Source organism: Astyanax mexicanus, chromosome 19 (genome assembly GCF_023375975.1).
Source record: "Astyanax mexicanus isolate ESR-SI-001 chromosome 19, AstMex3_surface, whole genome shotgun sequence".
NCBI lineage: Eukaryota > Metazoa > Chordata > Actinopteri > Characiformes > Acestrorhamphidae > Astyanax > Astyanax mexicanus.
Window position 1 is genome coordinate 27410085 of NC_064426.1, and position 25611 is coordinate 27435695.

Consider the following 25611-nt stretch of genomic DNA (forward strand, 5'->3'; position numbering starts at 1 on the left):
GTAGTGTTGGTGTCATTTTGCAATGTTACCTATAACATTTGTGTTGTTTAAATGTATGTTTAGAATGGCTCTGCTGGGGTAAATTTACGACGAAAATAGCTAGTCTAATCTAATGTCTGACTACAATAGCACAGCTAAGGTAAATGTTTTGATTTTAAAAAATATTTAAAATAAATAATCATTTTGTATTTTTCTTCGAGAAAACAAAACACATTTCAGTCTATTTAATTTATTTACTGGTGAAATGTTTGTGACAAATAATTTTGGTTTCAGCCAAAACATTTCATTTTGGTGCATCCCTACTCATAACCACTAGCTATAACACAAGAAAAGTACTAAGTAAGTTACAAATTAATCAGGATCCTTTTGAATATACAGTACCAGTCAAAAGTTTGGACTCCTTCTCATTCAATGTTTTTCCTTCCTTATTTTTTTATTTAGTTTATTTTCTACATTGTCTATTAACATTAAAGACATAAAATCAATTAATAAATATGCAATTACGTAGCAAACAAAAAACAGTTTGCCCTCATCAATCCCCTGACCCAAACCTGATCAATTGAGATGGTGATTTGAAATGAGCTGGGGTATAGTGTGAAGGAAAAGCAGCAACTACTGTTCAGCACCTCCAGAAACTCATTCCAGGTGCTGAGAAATCTATTTTGGGTGACTTAGAGGTTAAAATACCAAGAGTGCAAATCTGTTCTTAAAGATAAGTGTGGTACATAGAAGAATCTAAAAGTATAAAAAATATTATAATTTACAATGTAAAAAATCATAAAAAGAAAGAAAACACATTAAATGCAAAGAGATGCATCCAAACTTTTCCACTGTACATTAGGTACTGTAGGAACATATTGAAGTACAGAGTTGATTGATGAAATTGTTTTGAAAAATTAGCATTAATTTAGGAATGTTCTATGAGGTTCTGAAGTACTTAGTGTCAAAAACTTTGAGAAACTTGAGCCTGAATGCTAACTGTGTGCTTAAATAATTACATTTATTGTGGTCAGTCATATACTGGAAATCCTCTATTTCCATGGTATTGAAAATAGTATTGGATAGCAATATTTTTGTACTGTACTCGGTAAATAGTACTCATTGCTTTTTAAATACTGCACAGCCTGGAAAGTGTTCACTAACATGTTCACAGCTCACTAACAGGTAGTGGTGTTATCCACTGCGCCACACCAACCACAGGACAAAGTGAGGGGGTTGAGTGACCCACTTGGAGTCAGAAAAATAATGTTTTTTGTTTTTTTATTTAAGAACATAATAAAATTAAAAAAATACAAAAAAAAACAGTAAGTTTATCTGTGCAATGATTTTTGTGACTGTCAAGTTAAAAAAATGCAAAAAACAGAAAATTATATATATAGTTATAACATAACATCTTAGAAAAACAGGCAATATTAGAAAGCAAAATTGTAATTATACTGTTATTAATTAGTGTATCCATTGTTTAATACTGTACGTTTCAGGCATGCCACTCACTACTTGCTAATAAAACTAATTTCTTTAACCTTGGTGGCATTTCACTGGCTAATGCAGTCCCTCCCAGCTTTCTAAAATGTATTAACAGCTTGTCGATAACCTCATGTGCCTTGTGCTTCTGTTTGTTTGTTTGTTTGCTTGCTTGCTCTCTCTCCCGGTGCCGGTGTGTGTGCCGAATGCTAGGTGGCCCAGCCAAACAGAAACAGAAGTCGGTGAGTCACCACAGCAGCAAACTTTTAACATTTCAGCCTCCTCCACATCTCTTTGTGCTCTTTTTCCCTGTCTTTCTCTCTCTCTCATCTCTACTTACTGCCTGTTAACAAGAGATCAGAGCAGAGTCTTGGAGCGTGTCCCTGTTGCTGATGCTCTGACTGCATCCTACAGCATTATCTTGTCACTGTGGCGTGGAAGAAGGTCACCATTTTCCAATTTCCTTTAAACGGAGGTTCGCAAGCCCACATCTTAATACTAGTGCCAGATCTTTGTCACTGCCCCCCAACCGCCCTGTACACACACCTACAAAGAATCAATCACGTAGCCTACAGCTGAATATGACTCATATTTCATACACCAGAAATGACAGATGACTAGCTGAGCACGCCCACTGTCATGTCTGGCCTTGGAGATATTTTGATACAGAAACAAAGACTAAATTCAGCGTCCCTGTCAACATGTTTTTTTTTATTGTGCTCCCTCGAACGTCTTGCTACTAGATTCCTTTATGTATGGTGACATATAAAAACATCCAGTAATGATGGGCCTATGCCGGGCTGGACTTGAAAAAAGTACAAAACTGCTGCTTTAAAGACAATAAAAAAATCTTTAATACAATAAAGTACAATAACATAAACTTACAGAGCTGGAAATAGTGTGGTCTGTTAAAGCATACATAAGACCAACAATATATAATATTAAAAAAAAAAAAATATATATATATATATATATATATATATATATATATATATATACTGCAAGACCACTTCAGTTTCTGAATCAGTTTCTCTGATTATAAGTATATGTTAAGTATATATAAAATGTTAAGTATATATGAACATTGTTGTTTTATTTTATAAACTATGAACAACCTTTCTCCCAAAATGGCAAATAAAAATTCCGTCATTTAGAGCATTTATATGCAGAAAATGAAAAATGGCTAAAATCACAAAAAATGAGAAAAAAAAAATCATATTCATAAAGTTTTAAGAGTACATAAATCAATATTTGGTGGAATAACCCTGGTTTTTAATCACAGTTTTCATGCATCCTGGCATGTTCTCCTCCGCCAGTCTTACACGCTGCTTTTGGATAACTTTATGCCACTCCTTGTGCAAAACATTCAAGCAGTTCAGCTTGGTTTGATGGCTTGTGATCATCAATCTTCCTCTTGATTATATACCAGAGTTTTTTTTTATTTGGTAAAATCAAAGAAACTCATCATTTTTAAGTGGTCTCTTATTTTTTTCTAGAGCTGTATATATTTTTTTCCTTCCTTTTTTTTTTAAATAAAGGAGTGTGAAATAGCCCATTGCCAGTTCATATATTCAAATATTGAAGTCATATTTAACAAGTCATTTACAGTATCATATTGCATAGTACTCTGATATGCCAAAAGTCAGGAACCAACACTATGTGAATTTGATTAGGACATTTTACATCAATGAATGGCTTGTAAATAGCCACATTTGTATAAGTTGTAAGGCGTTATCTTGTGAGTGAGGTGAAACACTGGTTAACGTACTCATGGCAAGGCAAAATCTCACATTAGCTATGTGGCGTAGCATATCTTTGCTTTTTGCCAAAAATCAGCAGAAAGACTTTTTTTGACAGTAGGGATATTAGACAATAGAGATTAATGGATTAAACAGGTATCCCAACACATTTGCCCATAAATGGAAGCAGAGACTGGTGGTGAAGATACCAGACAGGGATTATGCTGCGCAATGAATTCCCATAATTTATTTTCATCTTATTTTGTCAGCTAGTGTTTCTCACTCAAACAATGTTTAAACTATAGCATTAGTTTGCTAAATTTGCTAAAAAAGCATCAGACAATAAAAGTATAAGCCGTGCATACTTAGCTTGTGGCAGAGAAGAGAGAAAGTTGATCATATTGTTTGCACAAGTTTTGCATTCTGGGACATCTTTAAAACCAGCAGATTGATGTATAACTTGTGGAAAAGTTAGAAGCAGACACATGTCAAGCACAAAGCTCAGCAAAGAAATACTGAAATACAGGAGAAATGTTGGATATAAGCCCTGTAAATCCAACACAAAGCTACAGTGTAGGCTGCTTTGAGAGGTTTTATATAAGTTACATGAGTTCAAAGTTAGATGTAGGTAAGCAGCACCTTTTCTAGGTTTAATATTGCATAACGTGGTGTGAGGGGAACAGTCTACAGCGCAGTGCATCTCACTGAAATACTGCAGAAGAGTTAGTTAGAAACAGCCTGTTTACACCTGAGATTCTCTTCCCCCACAGCCAACACGTCAGTGCACAAACTCAGAGGAGTTCAGGACGAGGCCTGAAACTCGTCCTGACAGCAGGTTCTGATTGGATTATTCCGTGTGACACACAGAATGTGTATCTCACCTACGCCAGCACCTAACAGTTCAGCCAGCGCACATTTGTGCACCTGTCCAGTGTCATTGTGCTGGGTGTGTATGTGTGGATGGTTGTTTGCGCACGGGGAAATGTGAGATTTGAGATGACAATGGAGAGCGCTGTTTCCGGGTGGTATCAGCTGGAAATGTGAGTCTGATGTTATATAACAGGGCATGCGAGTGGGAGGAGAGTCTTATGAACTCTGTTTTTTCCAGCAATGATCCGTATCGTTTTCTCTCTGTTATAATTCAGTTTGGATCAGCCGTGTTTTATTTACTGGCATGAATGTCAGATCTGTAGAGCTGTTAGGATTACTCAGTTTAATTATTACTTGATTAAATTTAATCATCTTGATGACTAAGCAATGATTAATTGAAAGCTTTGTATAAAAAGGCTTGGTGCACACAACCAATTATTTTATATGAATTTTTTTTTTAAATAAATAAAAAGAACCCAGTTAAACAAATTAGACAAAAATATTATACTTAGTCTGAATCAGTTTCTCTGATTTTGCTATTTATATGCATATGTTTGAGTATAATGAATATTGTTGTTCTATTCTATAAACTACAGAAAACTTTTCTCCCAAATTCCAAAAAAAATATTGTCATTTAGAGCATTTATTTGCATAAAATGAGAAATGACTAAAATAACAAAAAAGATGCAGAGCCACCAATATTTGGTGGAATAACCCTGTTTTTTAATCACAGTTTTCATGCATCTTGGCATGTTCTCCTCCACCAGTCTTACGCACTGCTTTTGGATTTGGAACTTTATGCCACTCCTGGGGCAAAAAAATCAAGCAGTTCAGCTTAGTTTGATGGCTTGTGATCATCCGTCTTCCTCTTGATTATATTCCAGAGGTTTTCAATTTGGTAAAATAAAAAAACTCATAATTTTTAAGCAATATCTGGATTTTTGTTTTCCAGAACTATATTTATTAAGGAAAATTATCCAATATTACATTAAAAATTTTCGCGAGACAAAAGTATTTGAATGTTGTTCAGTGTTTTCCTGACGATGGTTGTAGACTCATGAATATTAACATTAGCCAAGGTGAGAGAGGCCTTCAGTTGCTTAGATGTTACCCTGAGGTCCTTTCGGACCCTGCTGCATTGCTGTTGGAGTGATCTTTGTTGTTTGACCACTCTTAGGGAGGGTAACAATATTTTTAATTTTCTAATTTAATTTTCTTCCATTTGTACACATTTGTATCTGTCTGACTGTCCTATTCTGTACGTATGTTGTGTTGGTAAAAGTGTTTGAGTCTGGACTGTTTTTGAATGCATTATAATACAGAAACTGCAGTCAGAACAGAGGTCATTTATGTATATAAATGTATATAAATGTAAATGTATCTCTGTCTTTGTGATCCCTCAGATGGAACATGTTCCTCCCTATGACGTGGTGCCTTCTATGAGACCCATCATCCTGGTGGGGCCGTCACTTAAAGGCTATGAGGTAAGATAATATATGCAGTGAAGGCAGTTTAGTCAAGTGATAAAATGAGGTATTTCAGTATTAAATAAAATACTAAATAATAAATAAAAGAACAAACTAAATATGGGATATTTCTGATTCAAGTTCCATTTAAGTTAACAAACTACAGTTTTTTTTATGAAGGCATAATTCTGTCCTTCCTAATTTACACAGCCAATTACCCAACCCACTTATTAGGACTCCCTCTATTACTAGTGATGCCCCAACAGCAGGAGGGTGAAGACTAGCACATGCCTTCTCCGACACATGTAAAGTTAGCCACTGACTCTTTTCGAACTGCTGCTGATGTTCATTAGCATTGCCCAGTAGCATCACAGCACGCTCGGAGGAAAGAGCAGCGACTTGGTTCCGATACATCAGCTCACAGAAGCCTTGTGCTGATCGACATCACCCCTTAGAGTAATGTGGGGAGAGAGCTCCATCTACCCACCCAGCTACATAAACAGGATTTGAATCAATGAACTTCTGATCATAGTGGCAGCACTTAGCCTGCTGGACCACTCAGAGACCAACAAGCTACAGTTTTAACCTCTAATCTTCTCTTCTAATTGTGAGAAGGACAGATGCTCTTCCTAACCATTGTTGCCGTTTATAATCTGGAAAAATATGTGCATCACTTAAGATTCTTTCACACCAAATCTCATTTTTTTCGGTTGCTATAATTACCTTATCGACTTATAATACAATAAATAAACATGAAATAAACATAGAAATTTGCAGACCCTTGATACTGCCTGCTGCATTCACTTTTGTGTATTTAAGCTGAGATTTTATTTTATCTTCTCCTCATCTCTCTGATGGACGAGCAGGCTCCACACAAACACTACAGTTTTACTGCTGCTGAAGTCTTTCACACTCTTTAATCAAGACAAACTGACACAAACTTTCACTTTCCCATGTAAAGCCCGGGAAATAGCTGCAGTCCTTTATGTGCATGCATGTTTGATTGTGATTAAAATAAAGAAATATGATTTAAACTCAGACCGAGCTTCAGTGTACTTACCAATCCTAACCTGCTCCACACTGAGAAATCGTTCTATCCTTTTTACTCCGACACACTCCTGACATCAACCAGGAGGAGACAGCAGAGAAACAGAAAGAGAGGAAATTTCTGATCAATATGAAGTGTCTAGCCCTGTTTACAGGGCAGAGTTTGGCGTAAAGGTTCCACTGCATTAAAAAAGTAATATCCATTTTTTTGGGGTCCATAAAAATTGTGTGAACTTGGTGTGAAAGGATGGAACCAAATACTAGTCTTTTTTAAACACTCCATATAGTACTGACATAAAACAGCATCTATAAACATTTGTCTGTCTAAAACGATGTCTGTTTGAAAAATTAACTCCATAACACATTAAATTGATAATTAAAATCCATGAGTAATTAATCCTAATACAGAACCCTTAATGATTAATTTGTTAATTGTATGGAGTCCAGCAGGGTTCTGCCCTAGGTTTTCTGTTGTTTAATTAATGATTACTAATGTTGTAATGTAGTAATGCGAGTGATATATAAATGAAGTGTAGGCCTTTGTGCAGGGCTTAATGGGTTTTAAATCCAAATGCTTAAATTCCAGTTATATTGGACATTATTATTATGTCCTATGTACTTTGATAGCACATTTTGTTCTAAGTTCTAAGATTTTATGATAAAGTTTCGTTATAATGCTTAATAAACCACTTATAGTTCTGCTTACTACTTTATTTAAGCCCCTCACTAATGATTGATTCCGCTCTGCACCCGCAGCTACGTTAGCGAGGTTAAATCTAAAATAGTGTGTTAGTAGAGAAGTGGTCTGCGTCATGCCAGAGTAGTCTAAAATTAACCGCGGGCAATTCAGATCAGTGAAGCATTCCTGGTAATTAGGAAAAGCCAGATCAAGCGGCATTGAGGAAATCCTGACAGCAGCAGCTGGAAGGGATAGAAATGGAACTGATATAATTTAGTTCTTGTATTTACATTTAGATGTTTTTTTTTTTATTCATAAAACTGTGTGTGTGTATGTGTGTGTTACTCAGGTGACTGACATGATGCAGAAAGCTCTCTTTGACTTCTTGAAACACAAGTTTGAGGGCAGGTAAGTGCATACAATTTTCTCAATGCATGATGTGGACAATGTTATCTGTTATAATTAATTAAGCTTATTATTCATTTTGCTATTATATTTGTAAAATAATGTATTTTGCTGTTACATTATCGTTATCCTACATCTGTACTGCTACACACACTCTTAGTAAAAAGGATGCCATGTTAAACCAAAAATAGTGATTTAAGCGATGCCAGAGTTTTTTTTTTTTTAAGATTATGACATCATAGTAGCTATTTTGAGTGTAAAAGCAGAATGTCTGGCCTGGGTCATGACAGTAGGTGAGATACGGATCGAGATACGGACGCTGGTGCCGCAACCGCCGTTATGAGGTTATAATACTACTGTTGGTTGTTCCATATAGCAGAGTATTCATTATCCTGATGCTGTTGCCATAGCAGCCACAAGTATGAGGTCATAATAGCAGTCGCCACTGCAGCACACATTATGAGGTCACAACCCTGTTCATTGTTGTTGTCTATTGCAGAACATCCATTACTTTGATGCCGCTGCCACAGGAGCAGCCATTATGAGCTCACAATATTGTTCGTTTTTCCATTTTGCAGAAATTTCCTTTGTAACGATGCTGTTGCCACAGCAACAGCCATTTTTATGAGGTCACAGTACCATTGTCTTTTGCATATTGCAGAATATCTATTACCCTGATGCTGTCGCCATAGCAGCAGCCAATATGATATCATAATCATCTTCTTCACAATAATGACAAAAGCAATTATGAGGTCACAGTACTGTTGTTGCATAGTGAAGTGTATTCATTAACCCTCATTCTGTAGCCTTAGGAACAACACTGATGCCATAGCAGAAGCCATTATGATGTCATAACGGTCACAGCCATATTGACAACCATTGTGAGATCACAGTACTATTGACTTTTACATATTACACAAATATCTGCTACCCTGATGCTGCAGCAGCAGCCATTATGATGTCATTACGGTCTTATCAATAGCAAAAAAAAAACATTAAGTAAAGCTTATTTGTAATTTTTACAAAAAATCTTACCTATTAAGAAGGTTGCACAAATGTTGCACTATATTTTTAAGTATAACCAACAACACGTTTTTGTAAAAAAAAAAAATAATAATAATAATAAAAAATAAAATAAAATAAAAATATTAAAAATAGTTAAAAATAGTATTAGAGGTTGGAGTGTCGGGCTAGCGGCATTAGTGAAGCCACCGACGGGGCTTGGAGCGTCAGGCTAGCGGCATTAGTGAAGCCACCGACGGGGCTTGGAGCGTCAGGCTAGCGGCATTAGTGAAGCCACCGACGGGGCTTGGAGCGCCGGGCTAGCGGCATTAGTGAAGCCACCGACGGGGCTTGGAGCGCCCTGCTAGCGGCATTAGTGAAGCCACCGACGGGGTTTGGAGCGCCGGGCTAGCGGCATTAGTGAAGCCACCGACGGGGTTTGGAGCGCCGGGCTAGCGGCATTAGTGAAGCCACTGACGGGGCTTGGAGCGCCGGTGTTCTGTCGAATTGTCCTACCCATCGATACATGCTTCCCAAAGGTACTGCGCACGCGCCGACCTACACAATTTAAATATTACTCTTGTTTTTTTTTATATATATATAATTAATCTGTCTTAGGGGGGGTTATGTGCATTAAATAACCTGGACACACTGACATTGCGCAAAAGTGTAAATGGAAACTAAAAAAAATTACAATTATTATCATAAATAAATACAAAGGCAGTTTGTAATGAGCTATATTTGCCATAACTTTGCCATGATACAATGATTTATGCAGTCCAAATCTAATAACGTACATCTACTGGAATTTCACTGGGTACATGCCCAAAAATAATGGTTCTTTTGTATTTTTACAGTTAAACATACATTAGGGCAGCATGGTTCGACAAGGTAGGACAATTCGACAGAACACCGGGCTAGCAGCAATAGCGAAGCCGCCGACCGGTCTTGGAGCTCCAGGCTAGCGGTATAAGCGACACTGCTGCCCGGGTTTGGAGCGCCGGGCTAGCATCATTAGCGATACGTCTGACCCGGCTTTATAACGCCGCGCTAGCGGCATTAGCGACGCCGCTGACCGGTCTTGGAGTGCAGGGCTAGCGGCGTTAGCGACCCCTCCGAAACAGCTTGGAATGCTGGGCTAGCGGCATAAGTGAAGCCACCGACCTGGCTTAAAGCGCCAGGCTAGCGGCATTATCGACGCCAACTACAGGGCTTGGAGCGCGGGCTAGCAGCATTAGCGTCATGCTAGCTAGGGCCACCAACTGGGCTTGGAGCGTCGGGAAAACGCCGTTAGTGATCCCTTGACGACCGGCCCTGCTAATAGGCAAAACAAAAACGGTCAGCTGCTGAATTTATCAGGCAACTAGCCATCAAGCTGGTCATTAGATCTTGTAAAAAAAAAAAAAAAAATTACAGTTTCAGCTAACCTAGCTGGCTCGTAGCTTGATAAATTCAGTTACATGTACTGTGTATTTCTTAGCTAGCTTACTATACCTAAAACCATGGCTAGCCACCAATTTAAGAAGGAGAATTTATTATAGCAGTTTAATACTTGCCTACTTCCAATGCGCTCATTATCCTTCTTTAAGACTTATGACTTTCAGACTTTTTCTTTGGTGTCTTGGGAAACGTGGCGTCCCAAACATTCTTAAACTAATTTGCTAGGCATGCCCAATTTTGTCATTTTAAATTTCCCTAAATTTATAAGAAACGTTCCTGCAAAATTCTAAATATAATTCACACAAAATGTTTGAATGCATTTAATAGTTTCATTAAGCAAAGTTTAAAATGTATAATTCTAGGTCAAATATATTCTAATTTTTTCAAGTATGTTTACTGGGCTCAATTTTTTTTACAGTGCATTATGAGGTTACAGTACTGTTTATTGTAGCAGAATATCTGATTTTAGTCTGATGCAGTTGCCATAGCAGCAGTCATGTCATAATAGTTTTTAAAATAGCAACAGCAATTATGAGGTCATAATATTGTTTTTTTGCATGTTGCAGAATATCTGTTACCCTGATGTCTTTGCCAATACAGCAGCCAATGTGATGTCATAATGGTCTTTTTCTCATGACAGCCATTATGATGTCACAATGTTGTTCGCTTTTGCATATTGCACAATATCCATCATCAATTATGATGCAGTAATGCTCTTCACCATAGCAACATTTAAATGAGGTCCTAATACTGGTGTTTGTTGTGTATTCCAGAATATCCATCACCAGAGTGACTGCAGACATTTCGCTTGCCAAACGTTCTGTCCTGAACAACCCCAGTAAACACACCATCATCGAGCGCTCCAGTACCAGATCCAGTTTGGGTACGCTTGTCTCAGACATACACACACTCCTGTTCCAAAAAAATTAATTTATAACAATGTAGAGTTTATTTATTTCTCCTAAAGGGCTTTTAAAAGTTTGTTGACCTTTCTGTCCTGTGGTTCCTCTGTGGACATTCTGTCAGTGTTTTCCCGAACATTTTCTGCGACATTACCCTGCTGTGAGCTGTTGTTCCTGATCGGCCTCTTCTTTCTTTTTCATCCTGTCTTTTCCGGCTCTCTCCATCCACCTCTCTTTTTCCGCCACTCGCTCTTCCCCCTTCTTCCTTACCTCTCTCTCCACCTCAGACGTACTGGGTACGTATCTTCTCATCTCACTCATTTCTCCTCAGAATCCATCCATCCTTCCATCCATCCATCCATCTGTGTGGCTTCAACTTCAACTTGGCTTTTGTGCTTCACTGGAGGCTCCTAACATGCCTGTTGCATGCTTAACCTAGTAATGAAGATTTGAGAAAACAGCGCTGTGTACACTCTTAAAAAAATAAAAGCCTACTTTGGAGTGATGCTTTAGAGTGTCACATTTAACTTTTTTTAATCCTATAGTAAATAAATAAATTTGTATTATGCTTTGATGTATAAATAATAAGTATGTGATAACTTTCGCAACTTACAGAATTAGCATAGTTTTAACAGTGCAACAAACACTATTTTTTCCTAACTATGTCTTAACTAGGCCTGTCACAATAATTACTTATCAGCTATATATAAAAACGTTATTATTAATAAGCTGGTATGTTGGCTTTGCTGTGTTTTTTTTGTATTTGTTATTTATTTATATTATGATGTTATATTATCATTATATCTGGCACAAAATTGATTTAAAATGACAAAAATATTAATTATCACAATTATTTTTTGGGAAAGTGCATTGTCTTAACAAATAGTGAGTAGTTGAGTCTTTGATTTCCAAGGAAAGGAACTCACTACACCATGTGCGGACAGGATTTGGTGCCTCTTTTCTAACCATGATAACCTCCACGTGCATGATACTAACACACCATGAGTTTTGAGTTTTGAGTGTGACCGGTATTCCAAAACAGAATTTTGTCCTCATTATACAGAACAGTGTGCTTGTGTCTGTGATGAACACATCACTTTCTCTCCGAAATTGTTTTTAATTTATTAACATGCATTTACAGTATGGACTACAGTTTTTCACATGTTTAATGCGGTTTGTGTGCACAGAAAAAGACAAGAATGCACTGAATTGTCTTGATTTAAATATGCAAGTCATTTCCACATGCATTTTTTCCTCTTATTTTATCCTTTAGCTTTTATACTATTAAAATTGTAGCTGTAGTTTAATAATTTCATATATAAATTTTGTACCAACATATAACAATGCAGGTCTAAGGCCTACTGCTTTTAAAAAAATTACATTTGCTTCCACTTATTTTAAAAAGCTGAAAACTAGTGATGGAAAAATGTATTGCCACAGGACGCTTCTTGGTCAGTAGAAAATGCAGGAGCTACAGAGATTGCGAACAGCAGCAAAACATTACAGAAGCTCTGCATGATGATGCATTATAAGTATAGTATTATAAGTAAAAAAAAAGTAGGGTGCCGCAACTGTCTTAAGTTATGCACCTATTATCTTGAGGATGCAATTCCTTGAAAAATTAACCCTCTCCCATTTTTTTTACTTGTTATATACTTTATACTTTGTTATAAAACTAAACCAACATGATGGTCCAAAAGCAATTAAACATAATGCATTGAATTGTCTTGAATTTACAAATGTGACTATTATTCAGCTCAGCTATGTAGATTTATATATTTAACTTTAGGCTTAATACGGTAATATATTATTTTCATGTGGAGATGCTGTACACATGCACAAGAGCATATTTAGTGCATTTTTTCTGTGGTTTGTGTGTGGATATATTGTTATGTATATCTTTGTAAGCAAGTGCATATGTGTGATTCTTCTAATCTCCTCCTCGTTCTCTATGTTAGCCGAGGTGCAGAGTGAGATAGAGAGAATTTTCGAGTTGGCTCGGACTCTGCAGCTGGTGGCTCTGGACGCCGACACCATTAACCATCCCTCTCAACTTGCCAAAACATCTCTGGCTCCTATTATAGTCTACATTAAGATCGCATCACCAAAGGTAAACACAGCATACACACTTCGCTCAGTCTGTAAATACAAGGAAATACACATTAAAAAAACTCCTTCTTTTTTTGATTGAGTGTCTAGGTTTTTCTGTATTAGCCACACTATTAAAAATAAAGGTGCTCTAATAGGTTCTTTGTGTGATGGGAAGAATCACTTTTTGCTCCAGAAAAGCCATGGGCCTTATTTATCAGCTGTTCTTAAGAACACTTCCTATGAATGTTGCATTTCTAATGCAATATATTATTAATGCATTTATAGTGCATTTTATGGCATACATAATTCTTTATAATGATCGGCATAAGCTTGTATAATAACTCAAGTACTACTGTTTATAAACTTTTATTTTTTAGAGTGAATATATCTATATTTGCGCTCTCACTTTCTTTCTCTCACACACACACACTCACTCTCTCTCTTTCCGTCAGGTATTGCAAAGGCTGATAAAGTCCAGAGGTAAATCTCAGGCCAAACATCTGAATGTGCAAATGGTGGCAGCAGACAAACTCGCACAGTGCCCCCCTGTAAGTATCTGAATACGTGTGCATGTATGGAAATACTGTATGGGGGTGTAAAAATACATCAGCGCAATGTATTGATCTGAAGGTAACGGTCTAAATCAATTAATCAATTTTGGATTGTCAGAATCAGTATTGATCTAGTCACACTAGTTTTTCTTCATTACACATGATTACTCTGAAAATTGGGAGACAAATGTACATTAATATTAATGTTGATGAAGAATTTGCAGATTCTGGAAACAAATTTAATGTTAGTCATATTTTTAGAAATAAGCCTTTCCGTATTATATTACATTACTGTATTAGTAAAGGTGACATAGTTTCATAGTTTGTTTTATATATAAATAAAATATATTTTCCTTGGCGTATCGTGCAATCAAACAATTAGCATTTTTCTTGCAATTGCCTTCGAGAGCCATGTGAGCTCTGACTTTGGCACATTACTATTTTAGTGGAGCAGTTACCTGGATGTGTCCAGGTGTGCTTAAGAAGCAGGGGTTTATGTGCATTGGGGATGCACCTGTTGAAAATTCACTGCCAAGATAGCAATGAACGTCTGACTGCTGACATCTACCTAAGTTATACTCAGTCTGTGGTGCACAGTCAGTGTTTTCCGTTGCCAAGATAATATGCAATATGGCAGAAATGTACCTAAACACACCTCATTTTGAGACCATCACATCCATCACAAGCATCGTTGCTATTAAAACGACGCAGGCAGAATACTTGGAAAAAGACTGTTGGTGGGCTGTAAGTTAGCAATGAGCATGATGACACACCTTGCGCACTCCCATTTGAATGCAGGTGATAGGGTAAGTTCTAGTGAATGGGTGTGTTTATTGGCTCAGCTACATTCGGAGAAAATTTTAGAAACAAAAATGGTATTTACACAAAAATGCTCAAATTAAAAAAATTATAAGATTTGCAATTTCGTGTTGTATTAAATCAATTCCTGAAAAAAAATAATAATTAAATCAAATAATCGGAAATTTTGACACCTGTACTGGATGTGTGTGTTATAATATTTGACAAATAATTCAAATTCAAATAAAGTCACACTTTAACTCACATTAACATCACAACCTTTTTTCCTTGCTCTTTATAGGAGCTCTTTGACATCATCTTAGACGAAAATCAGCTGGAGGACGCATGCGAGCACCTGGCTGACTATCTGGAGGCGTACTGGAAGGCCACGCACCCACCCAGCAGCAACCCCCCCAACCCCCTGCTGAACCGCACCATGGCCACAGCGGCGCTGGCCGCCTCCCCCGAGCCTGTCTCCAACCTGCAGGTACAGGTGCTCACCTCACTGCGCCGCAACTTGGAGCTCCTGGACGGCTCCGCCCCCGGGCGGGAGGGCCAAGTAGAGGAGCACGCCCTCTAATAACATGCACACAAAGCAAGCAAGTGGGGGGGAGGTGCTGGAGCTGGAGGACTGCTCTCCTCCCTCAGCGACGTGAAGATAAAGTACATGATGAAGAAAAGTACACACAGCTGCTCAACAGATCTAATCTAAATCTACAAGCACAACTTTTTTTATTCATCTCATAGAATCTGTGCACGTTTGTTGCCCGCCCATCTCCCTAGACCCCCCCCCCCAACCCCACTCTACACCACCCACCTCCTTCCTAAAGGACACGTACACACAAACACATACACCTATAAACAACCAGCTCCCTGTCTGCCCCTCCCCCTCACCACCCCCCGCCCGCTCCACCCCAGCAGTCGCTGCTCTGCCTGGGCGCTCCAGTGGTCCTTTGTCGTCTGGGCAACGTAGGCTAAGATCCCTGCCCCTTTTAGTGTTGCCATGGCACCCGCCTGGCTAAACAAGCTCACCTCTTTACCATATTAACACCATGCTTTCATCCTAATCCAGTGAGAGAGTGTGGACACTAATGTTGTTTACACAGGTTAAATTGCTGTGTGTGTGTCTCTGTGAGTGTGTGTTTGTGGGTTTTGACTGCAGATTCAACATAGAAAAGATGGGCATATGCCCAGTCTCCACCTTATCAGTTGTTAAGGAGACCAGAGTGCTGTAGTCATGGTTGCAAGATAGATAGAAGCAAATCACTCGATAATGATCAAGAGATCAAAAAAAAAAAAAGAGATGAACACCCAATTGTAAGCACAGTCTGTTTAAGAACAACATACAGAAGAAATATTCAGCTTTTTAAGAAACTATATACACAGACCAATAAGACAACAACTGGCACACTGGGCCCCTTTGGCTGAAATAACACAACTAAAATCCCTCTAGAGTTGCAAAAAAATGAGACCAAGTTCTCTATTAGTGGCTCAGGTAGAATGTTATACTATACTCAACAACCGGGGTATTGGCACAAGCGTCTCAAGTCGATCGCAACATTATACTTGGAAACCAGGATGTTGGCACAGCAGCTTGGGCCGATTCCTTTTTTTATACTTAGCAACCGAGGGGTTGGCACAAGTGCTTCAGGCTAAGTTCCATATTATTGTCAAAAAATTTGGGTGTTGTCACAAATGGCTCAGACCGAATCCTTTGTTATTCTCGGCAACCAGGGTATTGGCACAAGCAGATTTAGCCAATTAACATATTATACCCAGCAACCGAGATTCTGGCAAAAACGTTTCGGGTCAATTCCCATTTTATACCCGCCAAACGAGGTGCTTCAGGCTGATTTCCATATTATTCTCAACAATTTGGTTGTTGGCACATATGGCTCAGACCGATTCCTTGTTATTCTCAGCAACCAGGGTTTTGGTATAAGCAGATTCAGCACATTCCCACATTATACTCAGCAACTGGGGCATTGGCACAAGCTGTTCGGGTCAATTCCCATATTATACTTGCCTAACGATGTGTTGGCACAAGCAGCTCGAGCCATTTCCCATATTATTCTCAGCAACTGGGGCATTGGCACAAGTGGCTCAAGTTAATTCCCATATTATATAAAAATATATATTATATAATGGGTGCCCTTCTGAGTTCCCAATAGAAAAGGTTGCCATTATTAAGTGCCTTTTATTCCACCCTAAAAAGTGCCTTCTATTTTCAAAAGCTATGTTTAAAAGACTATATATTGACAAAATATATAAAAATGTTCAATGTAATCATCTATGTAAGATTCTAGCTCTAGAAATTGAGACCCCATGTTGTTCAGTCTGCCACTGACTGAGAGTTCCTGCTGGACACCATTTACATTTCACCTTACATGATACTCTCGTCTTAGACAGTAGAGGGCAGTAACACACAGCAAGTCAGCTGAATCTGTGCTTGTTTCTCTTTTTATATCAGTAGGCAAACAAAATTTAGGCTTCGGCACAGGGCTCTGGCTCTGGTCATCACAGGGGTCCAGTATTAAGTTATTACAAATTAAGAAATAGCATAAAAAACTGGACTAACTTGTCCAGTACTGATGTAGAAACAGATTTTCATTCCAGTCACGCAGCATGCAGGAACAACCCTATGTTGCAAATCAAGTGGTTGAAGTCTAATCCCAGCTGATTAAAGTACTGGAATCAGGAGAGCTTCTGCCTGATTGGAATAAAAGCCTTTAGCCATGCAGGCAGTTATTTATAAGATTGATGCATGATTGATTGGTATGTGCTTGTTTTGCAAGGAAAATTGTTTCAGAGCAAACTTTTGTTTTTTTGTAAGTTTTAGTTATCAAATAAGACCTTGAGGACTCCTAAGTGGTTTAGATTTTTATTTCAACACAGAGGCAATGTTCACATGGCAGATAAATCTGATTTGTTTTTTAGTGTTCACACCACTTTCTTTTCATCTGAACAGTTCAGTCCCCTAAATCAACTTTTTGCTTGTGCAAAAAGCAACGCTTTATGTAAAGTTTTCCAATCTGGCTGTTCTGTGTTCACATATGAAAGTGGTCTAAAATGGAATTTACAATTTCAGATGTATTCTCAGATCACCTATGATGAAAGCATTATGCTTTAGACCACTTTTACCTGCTGTGTGAATGTAGAGAGTAAGTTAATTAAACAATTGTATGTTATAAAATACCAACAGATAACTTTAAACCTGCCCCACTAAACTCTCCATACAGCCATCTGTTTCTGCTATCACATCTAAAGGTCTTAACGTGCTACATAAATTAAGATATTGTGCATTAAATCAGCTTAAATCATATTTTTTTCTTTAAAGATAATCCCAAACCCTGAAAGTGAAAGTGTCACTACTGAGATAGCTCTATTAACTGTAGTATGACCTAACCTTAATGTTGAGTGCTCTTTTTTTTTTAGTGTTCACATCACTTTCTTTCGTCTCAACAGTTCAGGCACCTAATTCCATTTTTTTTGTTTGTGCAAAAGAGTAATGCTTTATGACTAATGCATTTTTCAATTTAGTTGGCAGTTCTGTGTTTATCACATATGAAAGTGGCCTAAAATGTAATTAAATATAATCTCAGATTCATACTCACCTAATTACCTATGATGAAATCAGTCTGATTTGGGCCACTTATACCTGCAGTATGAATGTAGCCGTAAGAATAGATCAATAGAGTGAAGTTAAATAAACAATTGTATGTGTGTATGTTTAAATGCCAACAGAAAACTTTAAACCTGCCCCACTAGACTCTCCATACAGTAATCTGTTTCTGCTGTCACGTCTAAATGTCTAAACTTGCTACATAAATTAAGATATTGTGCATTAAAAGTAGTTTAAATCATATTTTTTTCTTTAAAGTTAATCCCAAACTCTGAAAGTGAATGTATCACTCCTGAGATACTCTATTATCTTTAGTACAGCCTTTAGTACAGTTTAACACATGACTGCATATAATATCACCTTTATTATACAAATACAGTCATAGACTACAGACTTTTCACTTAAACCTAACCTTAATTTTGAGTGGTCTTTTTTATCTGAACAGTTCAGTCATCTAGATTGATTTTTGCTTGTACAAAAAGCAAGGCATTATCTGAAGTTGTGTTTACTCTTCTCCATTTATCCAATCTGGCTGTTCTGTGTTTATCACAAATGAAAGTGGCCTAAAATGTAATTTAAAATCTCAGATTTATACTCACCTGATTACCTATGATGAAATCAGTCTGCTTTGGGCCACTTATACCTGCAGTATGAATGTAGCCATAAGAATAGATCAATAGAGTGAAGTTAAATAAACAATTGTATGTGTTTAAATGCCAACAGGCAACTTTAAAACTGCCCCACTACATACAGTCATCTATTTCTGCTGTCACATCTAAAAGTCATATATTTTTTCTTCTTTAAAGTTAATCCCAAATGTCACTACTTAGATAGCTCTATTAACTGTAATATGGCCTCAGTTTAACCCCTGACTGCATATAATATCACCTTTATTATGTAAATACAGTCAGACTGATTTGAAGGTATAGACGTATGCCCCTAAATAGTCTCATCCTAATTAGATGGCCTTGAAACATTTCGGTGTCTAGGAAACCTAATTATGAAAACCATTTGAAAGTGAAACAGAGCTAACAATTACCGAGTGTTGACAGATCTGATTATATTGTGGTATATTTAACTCAGGTATCACCTGTCAGCTGGAAAATCCATTTCTTCCCTGTAGTAGTCACTGTGGCATTGGCTGTAGTTACTTCCAGTCACATGACTAGAAGGAACAGATCATGCTGCAGATCTCATGGTTTATCTTTAACCACCATGTGCATAAAGTGTGACCTTCTTGCAGTGGTATACAGTACTTTCCTGGCATGCCAGAAATTGTCCATACAGGATAATATACTGTTTATTAAATGTAAATTAGGGTTAGGGTTAGGGTTTATTTAAAAAAAAGTGAAGAACCTGTTTTCTGAACTACCTGCTCTGTTAACAGTAAACACCTAATGAATCATATGCTGACACAGCATTCAGTACCTAGCAAAGTAAATAGAAATAGCACTCAAAGGTTTTCTTTAAGCCTTGCTTTTGACCAGATTGACAGAAATGGAACAACAAAATCTTAAAAAATATCAAAAAAATAAAAAAAATGTAGGAATACAATGTATTTACATTAAAGGAGAACTCTGGTGTAAAATGGACTTTTGGTGTAGTAAAACATGGTAAAAAAAAAAACATACCTTTGATAAATAGCACACCTCCGTTCTCCCACAGCGTTTCGAGATCCAGAAATTTTAACAGTTTGTCCAAACACCTTTAAAGGGATAGTTCGGTATTTTGACATGAGTCTGTATGGCATCATCATAACCAGTGTCGTGCATCCACACTGACTTACCCCCCACAGCGTCCTGTGAGCCGAGTTCTTGTCCAGTTTAGGTCAAAGCGAAAGTAGTCCGGCATGTTTGCTGGGGTCAGGAAAATAACTCCTTTTTCTTCCCAAAGCAGTACGTGTTCAAAAGAGTGATTTATTTACATCACAAAAAACTAACCCTGCAAAAGTCACGCCTCGTAAATCACTTGGGTCCTACTTTCTCTCGTTCCATATCAATGCGCGCAGCGCTGCAACCTGACAGCTAGCCTACGTGTTTGGGTCGCTTTGTTTACTTCTCGCTTGTTGACGCGTGCGCAGCTCGCTGTCAGAATGATGCGCACTGATACGAAATGAGAGAAAGTAGGACCCAAGTGATTTACGAGGCGTGACTTTTGCAGGGTTAGTTTTTTGTGATGTAAATAAATCACTCTTTTGAACACGTACTGCTTTGGGAAGAAAAAGGAGTTATTTTCCTGACCCCAGCAAACATGCCGGACTACTTTCGCTTTGACCTAAACTGGACAAGAACTCGGCTCACAGGACGCTGTGGGGGGTAAGTCAGTGTGGATGCACAACACTGGTTATGATGATGCCATACAGACTCATGTCAAAAATACCGAACTATCCCTTTAAAAAGCTTCTTGTGCACTTTTTTTCAAATGCCTCATTTGTCAGAGCGGTTGGATAACGGTGGAAAAAGCGATTTAACGGGGCAAGATATGCCCCGTGTCACCCAGTCTGAAGGGTGTTTGAACAAACTGTTAAAATTTCTGGAACTCGGAAAGCTGTGGGAGAATGGAGGTGTGCTATTCATCAAAGATAAGTACTTTTTATTAGGTTTACCACACCAAATGTCCATCTTACTCCGTAGTTTTCCTGAAACATCAATAACTTGCTAATAAATATGCCTTATTACCCATCATTTGTCACCACAACCAAACTAGGCCCAGTTTTTTAGTAGCATTGTAGGTGCTGTATACAATCCTGAAGAAAGTCAGCTGACATTTGAACTCCACAGCAAAACAAACACTGACTTATTTTTCTGAAACAGCAAAAATAAGTAAATGTTTAGTTTAATACATATTGTGTGCCAGATACACATTCTGCAACACTGCTCCTCCCCTTTCTCCATTCTGTACACAGGCACAAATGCCCCCTGTTGTTGATTGGCTGGATCAGTAATGGTTGATTCAATCCAAGCCACTTTGTTTGTTTCAGTTTCCAGAGCTAGAGCTGAGTACGAACACCAGATTCTTTACCAATTTATAGGATTTTCATACATACACTATTACACTATCCCTATTAAATGCACTGTTCTTTATGATACTAAATATGAACTTTATTTAATAAAATGTAGGGTTATCATATATCAACTTTTTGATTCTGTTTTATAGGCCAGAAGGGCGCATACAATTTTTTTTCCACATAAAGAATGATTAATCTAATTTCATGCTTATATAATTCTAAATAAAGAATTATTAAAATAAAGTTTTATTTTTTCCGACCTAAAACTGCTGACCATGAAGTTCAACCATCTCAAAAATCGGAAAAATGCTTTACATCGAAAAAGGTTGTTTTAATTTAATTTAATTTGCTTGATGGCCTGAGAAAAGTGTGTTATATAAATATATTAATTAATATTTTAAAATACCTCTAATCAGTGATTTGTATTACATGATTTGTACGATTTAAAAAATGCAGTGTTATAACATGTGTGACCTAAACTTGAACACTAACCCTCGCACTAACCCGCAACCTACTCTGCTCCTCTCTTTTTCTGTGTGTGTCTCTGCATGCTGATTGGCCGGGGCATGTGAATTGGGGCCATGGCTTGCCATTGCAGGGGCCGTTTCTGGTGCATAGTGAGCAGAAGAGGGAGGCTCCTGGTACAGAGCGTGCCAGCCTCCACGACTACCAGACCGACCTGGGCAGCAAGCAGCCTCTGCGCTCCTCCCGCAGCCAGCTGCACGCCGGGGGGCGGGGCCTGTCCAGGCAGGACACGTTTGATTCGGAGACGCAGGGCAGCCGAGACTCCGCCTACACCGACGACATGGAGACGGATCCGTACGAGGAACCGGACTCCTGCCGCGGCCGCTTGAACCCTGCCCATCACGCCCCACGACAAGCGTCCTGGGAGGACGAGGGGGCGGAGCCAGACCAGGAGAACCTCAACATTGCCCCACCGATGACCAATCAGCACCAACGTGGACGGGGCAAGCTGAGGGAGCGCTACTGTCAAGATGCAGAAGCGGGCGAGAGCACGGTGGGGCGCAACCAAAACCAAGAGGAATGGAGCAGGGACGTGTACATCCGCTAAAACCACGATCCAGAGAGGACTGAGGAGGGGGAGGGGAGGTTTAAATTAATAGTTTGTTCACAAAGCGCTAATGTTGCTAACAATAAAACCAAAAAAGACTTGCTAACACTAGCTAGCATGATGTAAAGGACATTAGAACAGACAAGACACTGATTACATACATTGATGACATTTTGGTATTCAACCGTATGAGACCTGGTTTCTATAGTCATTGTTAGCCACATTAGCATTAGCTTGTTCAAACTATTTCTTTAAAAGGGACATAAGGGTTTAAGGTGGTATGAATGTCTAACACTGGATCTGTTTACAACCTGGAGAATTCGTCACAAGAATACGCTGTACAGTTCATACTTCCGCCAAATGCATTATACCAACCAGGCTTTCACACATCATATATTCACTCAATCTTCTTTTTGGGAGAGGGGAGGGGGACAAAGATACGCTTGATTAAGTTTTTTTTATCTTTATTTATATTTCACTTTGTGTAGTTCTGCATGAACCCTTACCAATACGAGGATAGTTGCTGTTCCCACAGAGAATTAGACGAGTCAAAATATATAATCACAAATTTATGTGCGAGTGTGAGGGTGTGTGTATGCGTGTGTGTGCGAGGGTGCATGAGCGAATGTGTGTTTTTGTCCTCTGTAGTCTTAATCAGGGTCTATCTGGTACTCTATAAGACTTAATGCCCACTTTGGACTTCCCTAGCCTCAATTCCTGCTTTCTTTATTAGTCTGGATTCAATACAGCTGACCAATCCATTCTCCGCCCACAAATGTGTTCCTTCATCTGTTATGAACTTGGGGACAGGGACATGAGGACAAGCTTAGTAAAATGCTGTGGAAAATCCCTTTCAAAGTGATGAATTTGGGCTTAAATTTGAGAGTTGTGGTACAATGCTGGGCCTTGATTTGAGGAGATTTAAAAGGACAGCTATCCGCTGTCAAACAGAATAATCAAATATTGCTTTTCTATTGTTCTCTTTGGATGTATATCATTATATGATACGCCTAAGGTGTCTAATATCGATATTATGAGTCATGTTAATGCAATCAATAATGTTATTGATGCAAAGCACCAAACGCTCCCATTGTGGAGAATCTTCTTCCTGTTAACACTGACTGAGGAACTGAGGAAGAAGGACAAGCAAGGACAAGGTGCTTCAAAAATAAATAAGTTAAATGTCTGACTCGTTGCTGTTAATGCAATGAAATCACAGTCTAAAGTCCTGTCCAGGTATTTTTGAAAATTTAGTTTATATTAGCATTTTTTAAATCTTTTAGCTCAAGACTAAACATTAAACATTAGCCTAAAATCCTGACAGGATCATGCCAGAACAGCAGGAAGCTTTAACAGCTCACAAAATGTATTGCTAAGTTCATCAAAGAAGCAGTGAAATGGCCAAAACAGACCTAAATACAAGAAAAGCTGCATCTTAAAGATGAAGCTAAGGCTGATGTAGGCTGTGATTCTCAGCCACTAAATCATAGAAAGCTAGTCCAACAATATGGATTTTACATCAGAAAAAAGCAGCCAGCATCAACGTTACTTGGCGGCCCTCTAGGCAAAGCAGCCAGCCAGTTATAGCCACTCATGCAAGACCAGCTTCTGACTGGGGAGAACAAAATACTGAAAACTGAAGGTCAAACAACACATTTTACATCAGTGATAAAATCTGACAAAAACCTTATCAACAGTTAGTAGCGTTTTGCTTAAAAATGCAAAAAAACTTTTGTTAAAAAAACACGACTTGTTATGGCTACTGCTCCTGCGCAGATCTCCACAGTGAGGGGAGGCTTTCAAAGCTGTTTTGAGTACGCACCTGATGTATCTTTCTTAGCCCTGAATTATCAATAGTTCTCTGAGCTTACACTGTAAAGGGGTGAAACAGCAACACAAATATTATGTGCAAATGATAATTAGATGGGTTTTTTTATTTAATTTACAATTAAACTATTTAGGTTTTAAGTAGTGCGGTTGTACCTTCAGAAAAACTTCAATAGTGCCAACTATAACTGTGGACTTTGCATGGATAGATCAGTTCTGCTGTGGAAACTACCTTTAAGCTAGTATCAAACTTTTTAAATTTCTTAGCCAGCAGAGCTATTAAGAATTATTTTTATTTTGAATTTGCCAAATCAGCAGTGCAGTGAATCCAGCTAATGAATCGAGGCTAGGGTTTCCCAGATCAAAAAAAAAAAAAATCTCCGCAAAAGAGCTGCCAATGTTTTTCATGTATATACTTTCTCTGTTTCTTTGGATATTTATTTATTTAGATGCTAGAAACTGCATCACATCCTTGGCCTGTTCTAGCTCTCCATGCTGCTATGTGCTATTTTCTTTTTCTTTTTTCCCCAGCCTGTACAGTATGCTGTTCTAAAACTCACGTTTGTGGTATGAACAGCTTCAGTAAGGTGGCTAACTCACAGAAAAAAAGAGCCCACCGCCAGTTTCTTCTATTATGCTAACAGGTATTATTATGCAAGATTAAAAAAAAAAGGAAGAAACTTTAAAAAAGCTTTGTTAATCTTTAATCGTGATATCACTTCCCACACAGCTGAAGGAGTGGGATGTTACCAGGCTTGTAGATTGGAAGGAGGGATTTTTTTTTTTTAGAGAGTGGTCTAAAGTACTTCCATCAAAGGCTAACACAGGTGACTGACATATTTGCCTTGTCCAGTAGAGTTCTGTGTTATTTTCCTGTTTTCATGTGTTCACCACAGTTCATAACACCAGTCACCCACCTTCAACCACAAGTCACAAGTGCCGGAATATTATGTGAAGCCACACCCACTGCCCGCGGTGGGTCGTCTTAACACATATTGTTTGTTGTGTGATAAAAGTGTCACCCCTATGTTTTTTTTTGTATTATTATGATTATTATTTGGCTGTAGACTCATGTCTATGCTACCCTCTTGCTTACTTCAAATGAACACAGTGAGATTCTGATTGTGTGGAGGCCTTTAGATTACTACATACAGATAAAAAATAATAATAAATAAAACCTCATAGACACACAAATTTTACATGAGAATCTTCTACTGCCTTTTTCTCCTGTTTCTGCCTTTTGTGTCTCTCTGTGGCCGTTTTATAAACAACCAGAATTGTGTGTGTGCGCGCGTGTGTGTGTACGGGGGGCATTTTTAACAAAAAAGCCTTTAATGTGCAGACAGTCCGTGAAAGTCTTTGATGGGCCTATTTTTACTTGCCTATGTTTCAAAAAGGTCATCGTGCTTATGACGATGATTAAATTCAGTCAATATAGAAAATACACCAGTAAATAGCTTAATAAATAATGTTATTGTTGCGTTATCGCAATTGTTAATATATGAGAAAAAAACAACAAAAACTTGTAATCTTTGGTGCCTGATTGTAGCTCCATTTTGCTTTTTTTGCCTTTTGTTTTTAATCTGTGGGTAAATTCGTATTTTAATTAAAACTTTTACTCAGAATCAA

At 38.0% G+C, this 25611-nt stretch overlaps 1 protein-coding gene across 5 annotated transcripts in view; it reads left to right on the forward strand.

The window, feature by feature from the left end:
• Positions 1-25611, forward strand: part of cacnb1 (calcium channel, voltage-dependent, beta 1 subunit) — a 74953-nt gene extending 49342 nt beyond the window's left edge. For 2 of the 5 annotated variants that reach the window (XM_022672349.2, XM_049467749.1), the window contains 7 exons: positions 5477-5557; positions 7615-7673; positions 10886-10995; positions 12973-13124; positions 13558-13653; positions 14756-14941; positions 21682-25611. In XM_022672349.2, the coding sequence (XP_022528070.2) occupies positions 5477-5557; positions 7615-7673; positions 10886-10995; positions 12973-13124; positions 13558-13653; positions 14756-14941; positions 21682-22155 (1158 nt within the window). In that variant the 3' untranslated portion in view covers positions 22156-25611. Of the gene's footprint in view, positions 1-1677; positions 1707-5476; positions 5558-7614; positions 7674-10885; positions 10996-12972; positions 13125-13557; positions 13654-14755; positions 19703-21681 lie in introns of those variants that run through there. The other 3 variants (XM_022672354.2, XM_022672369.2, XM_022672368.2) reach the window with 3 other exon arrangements.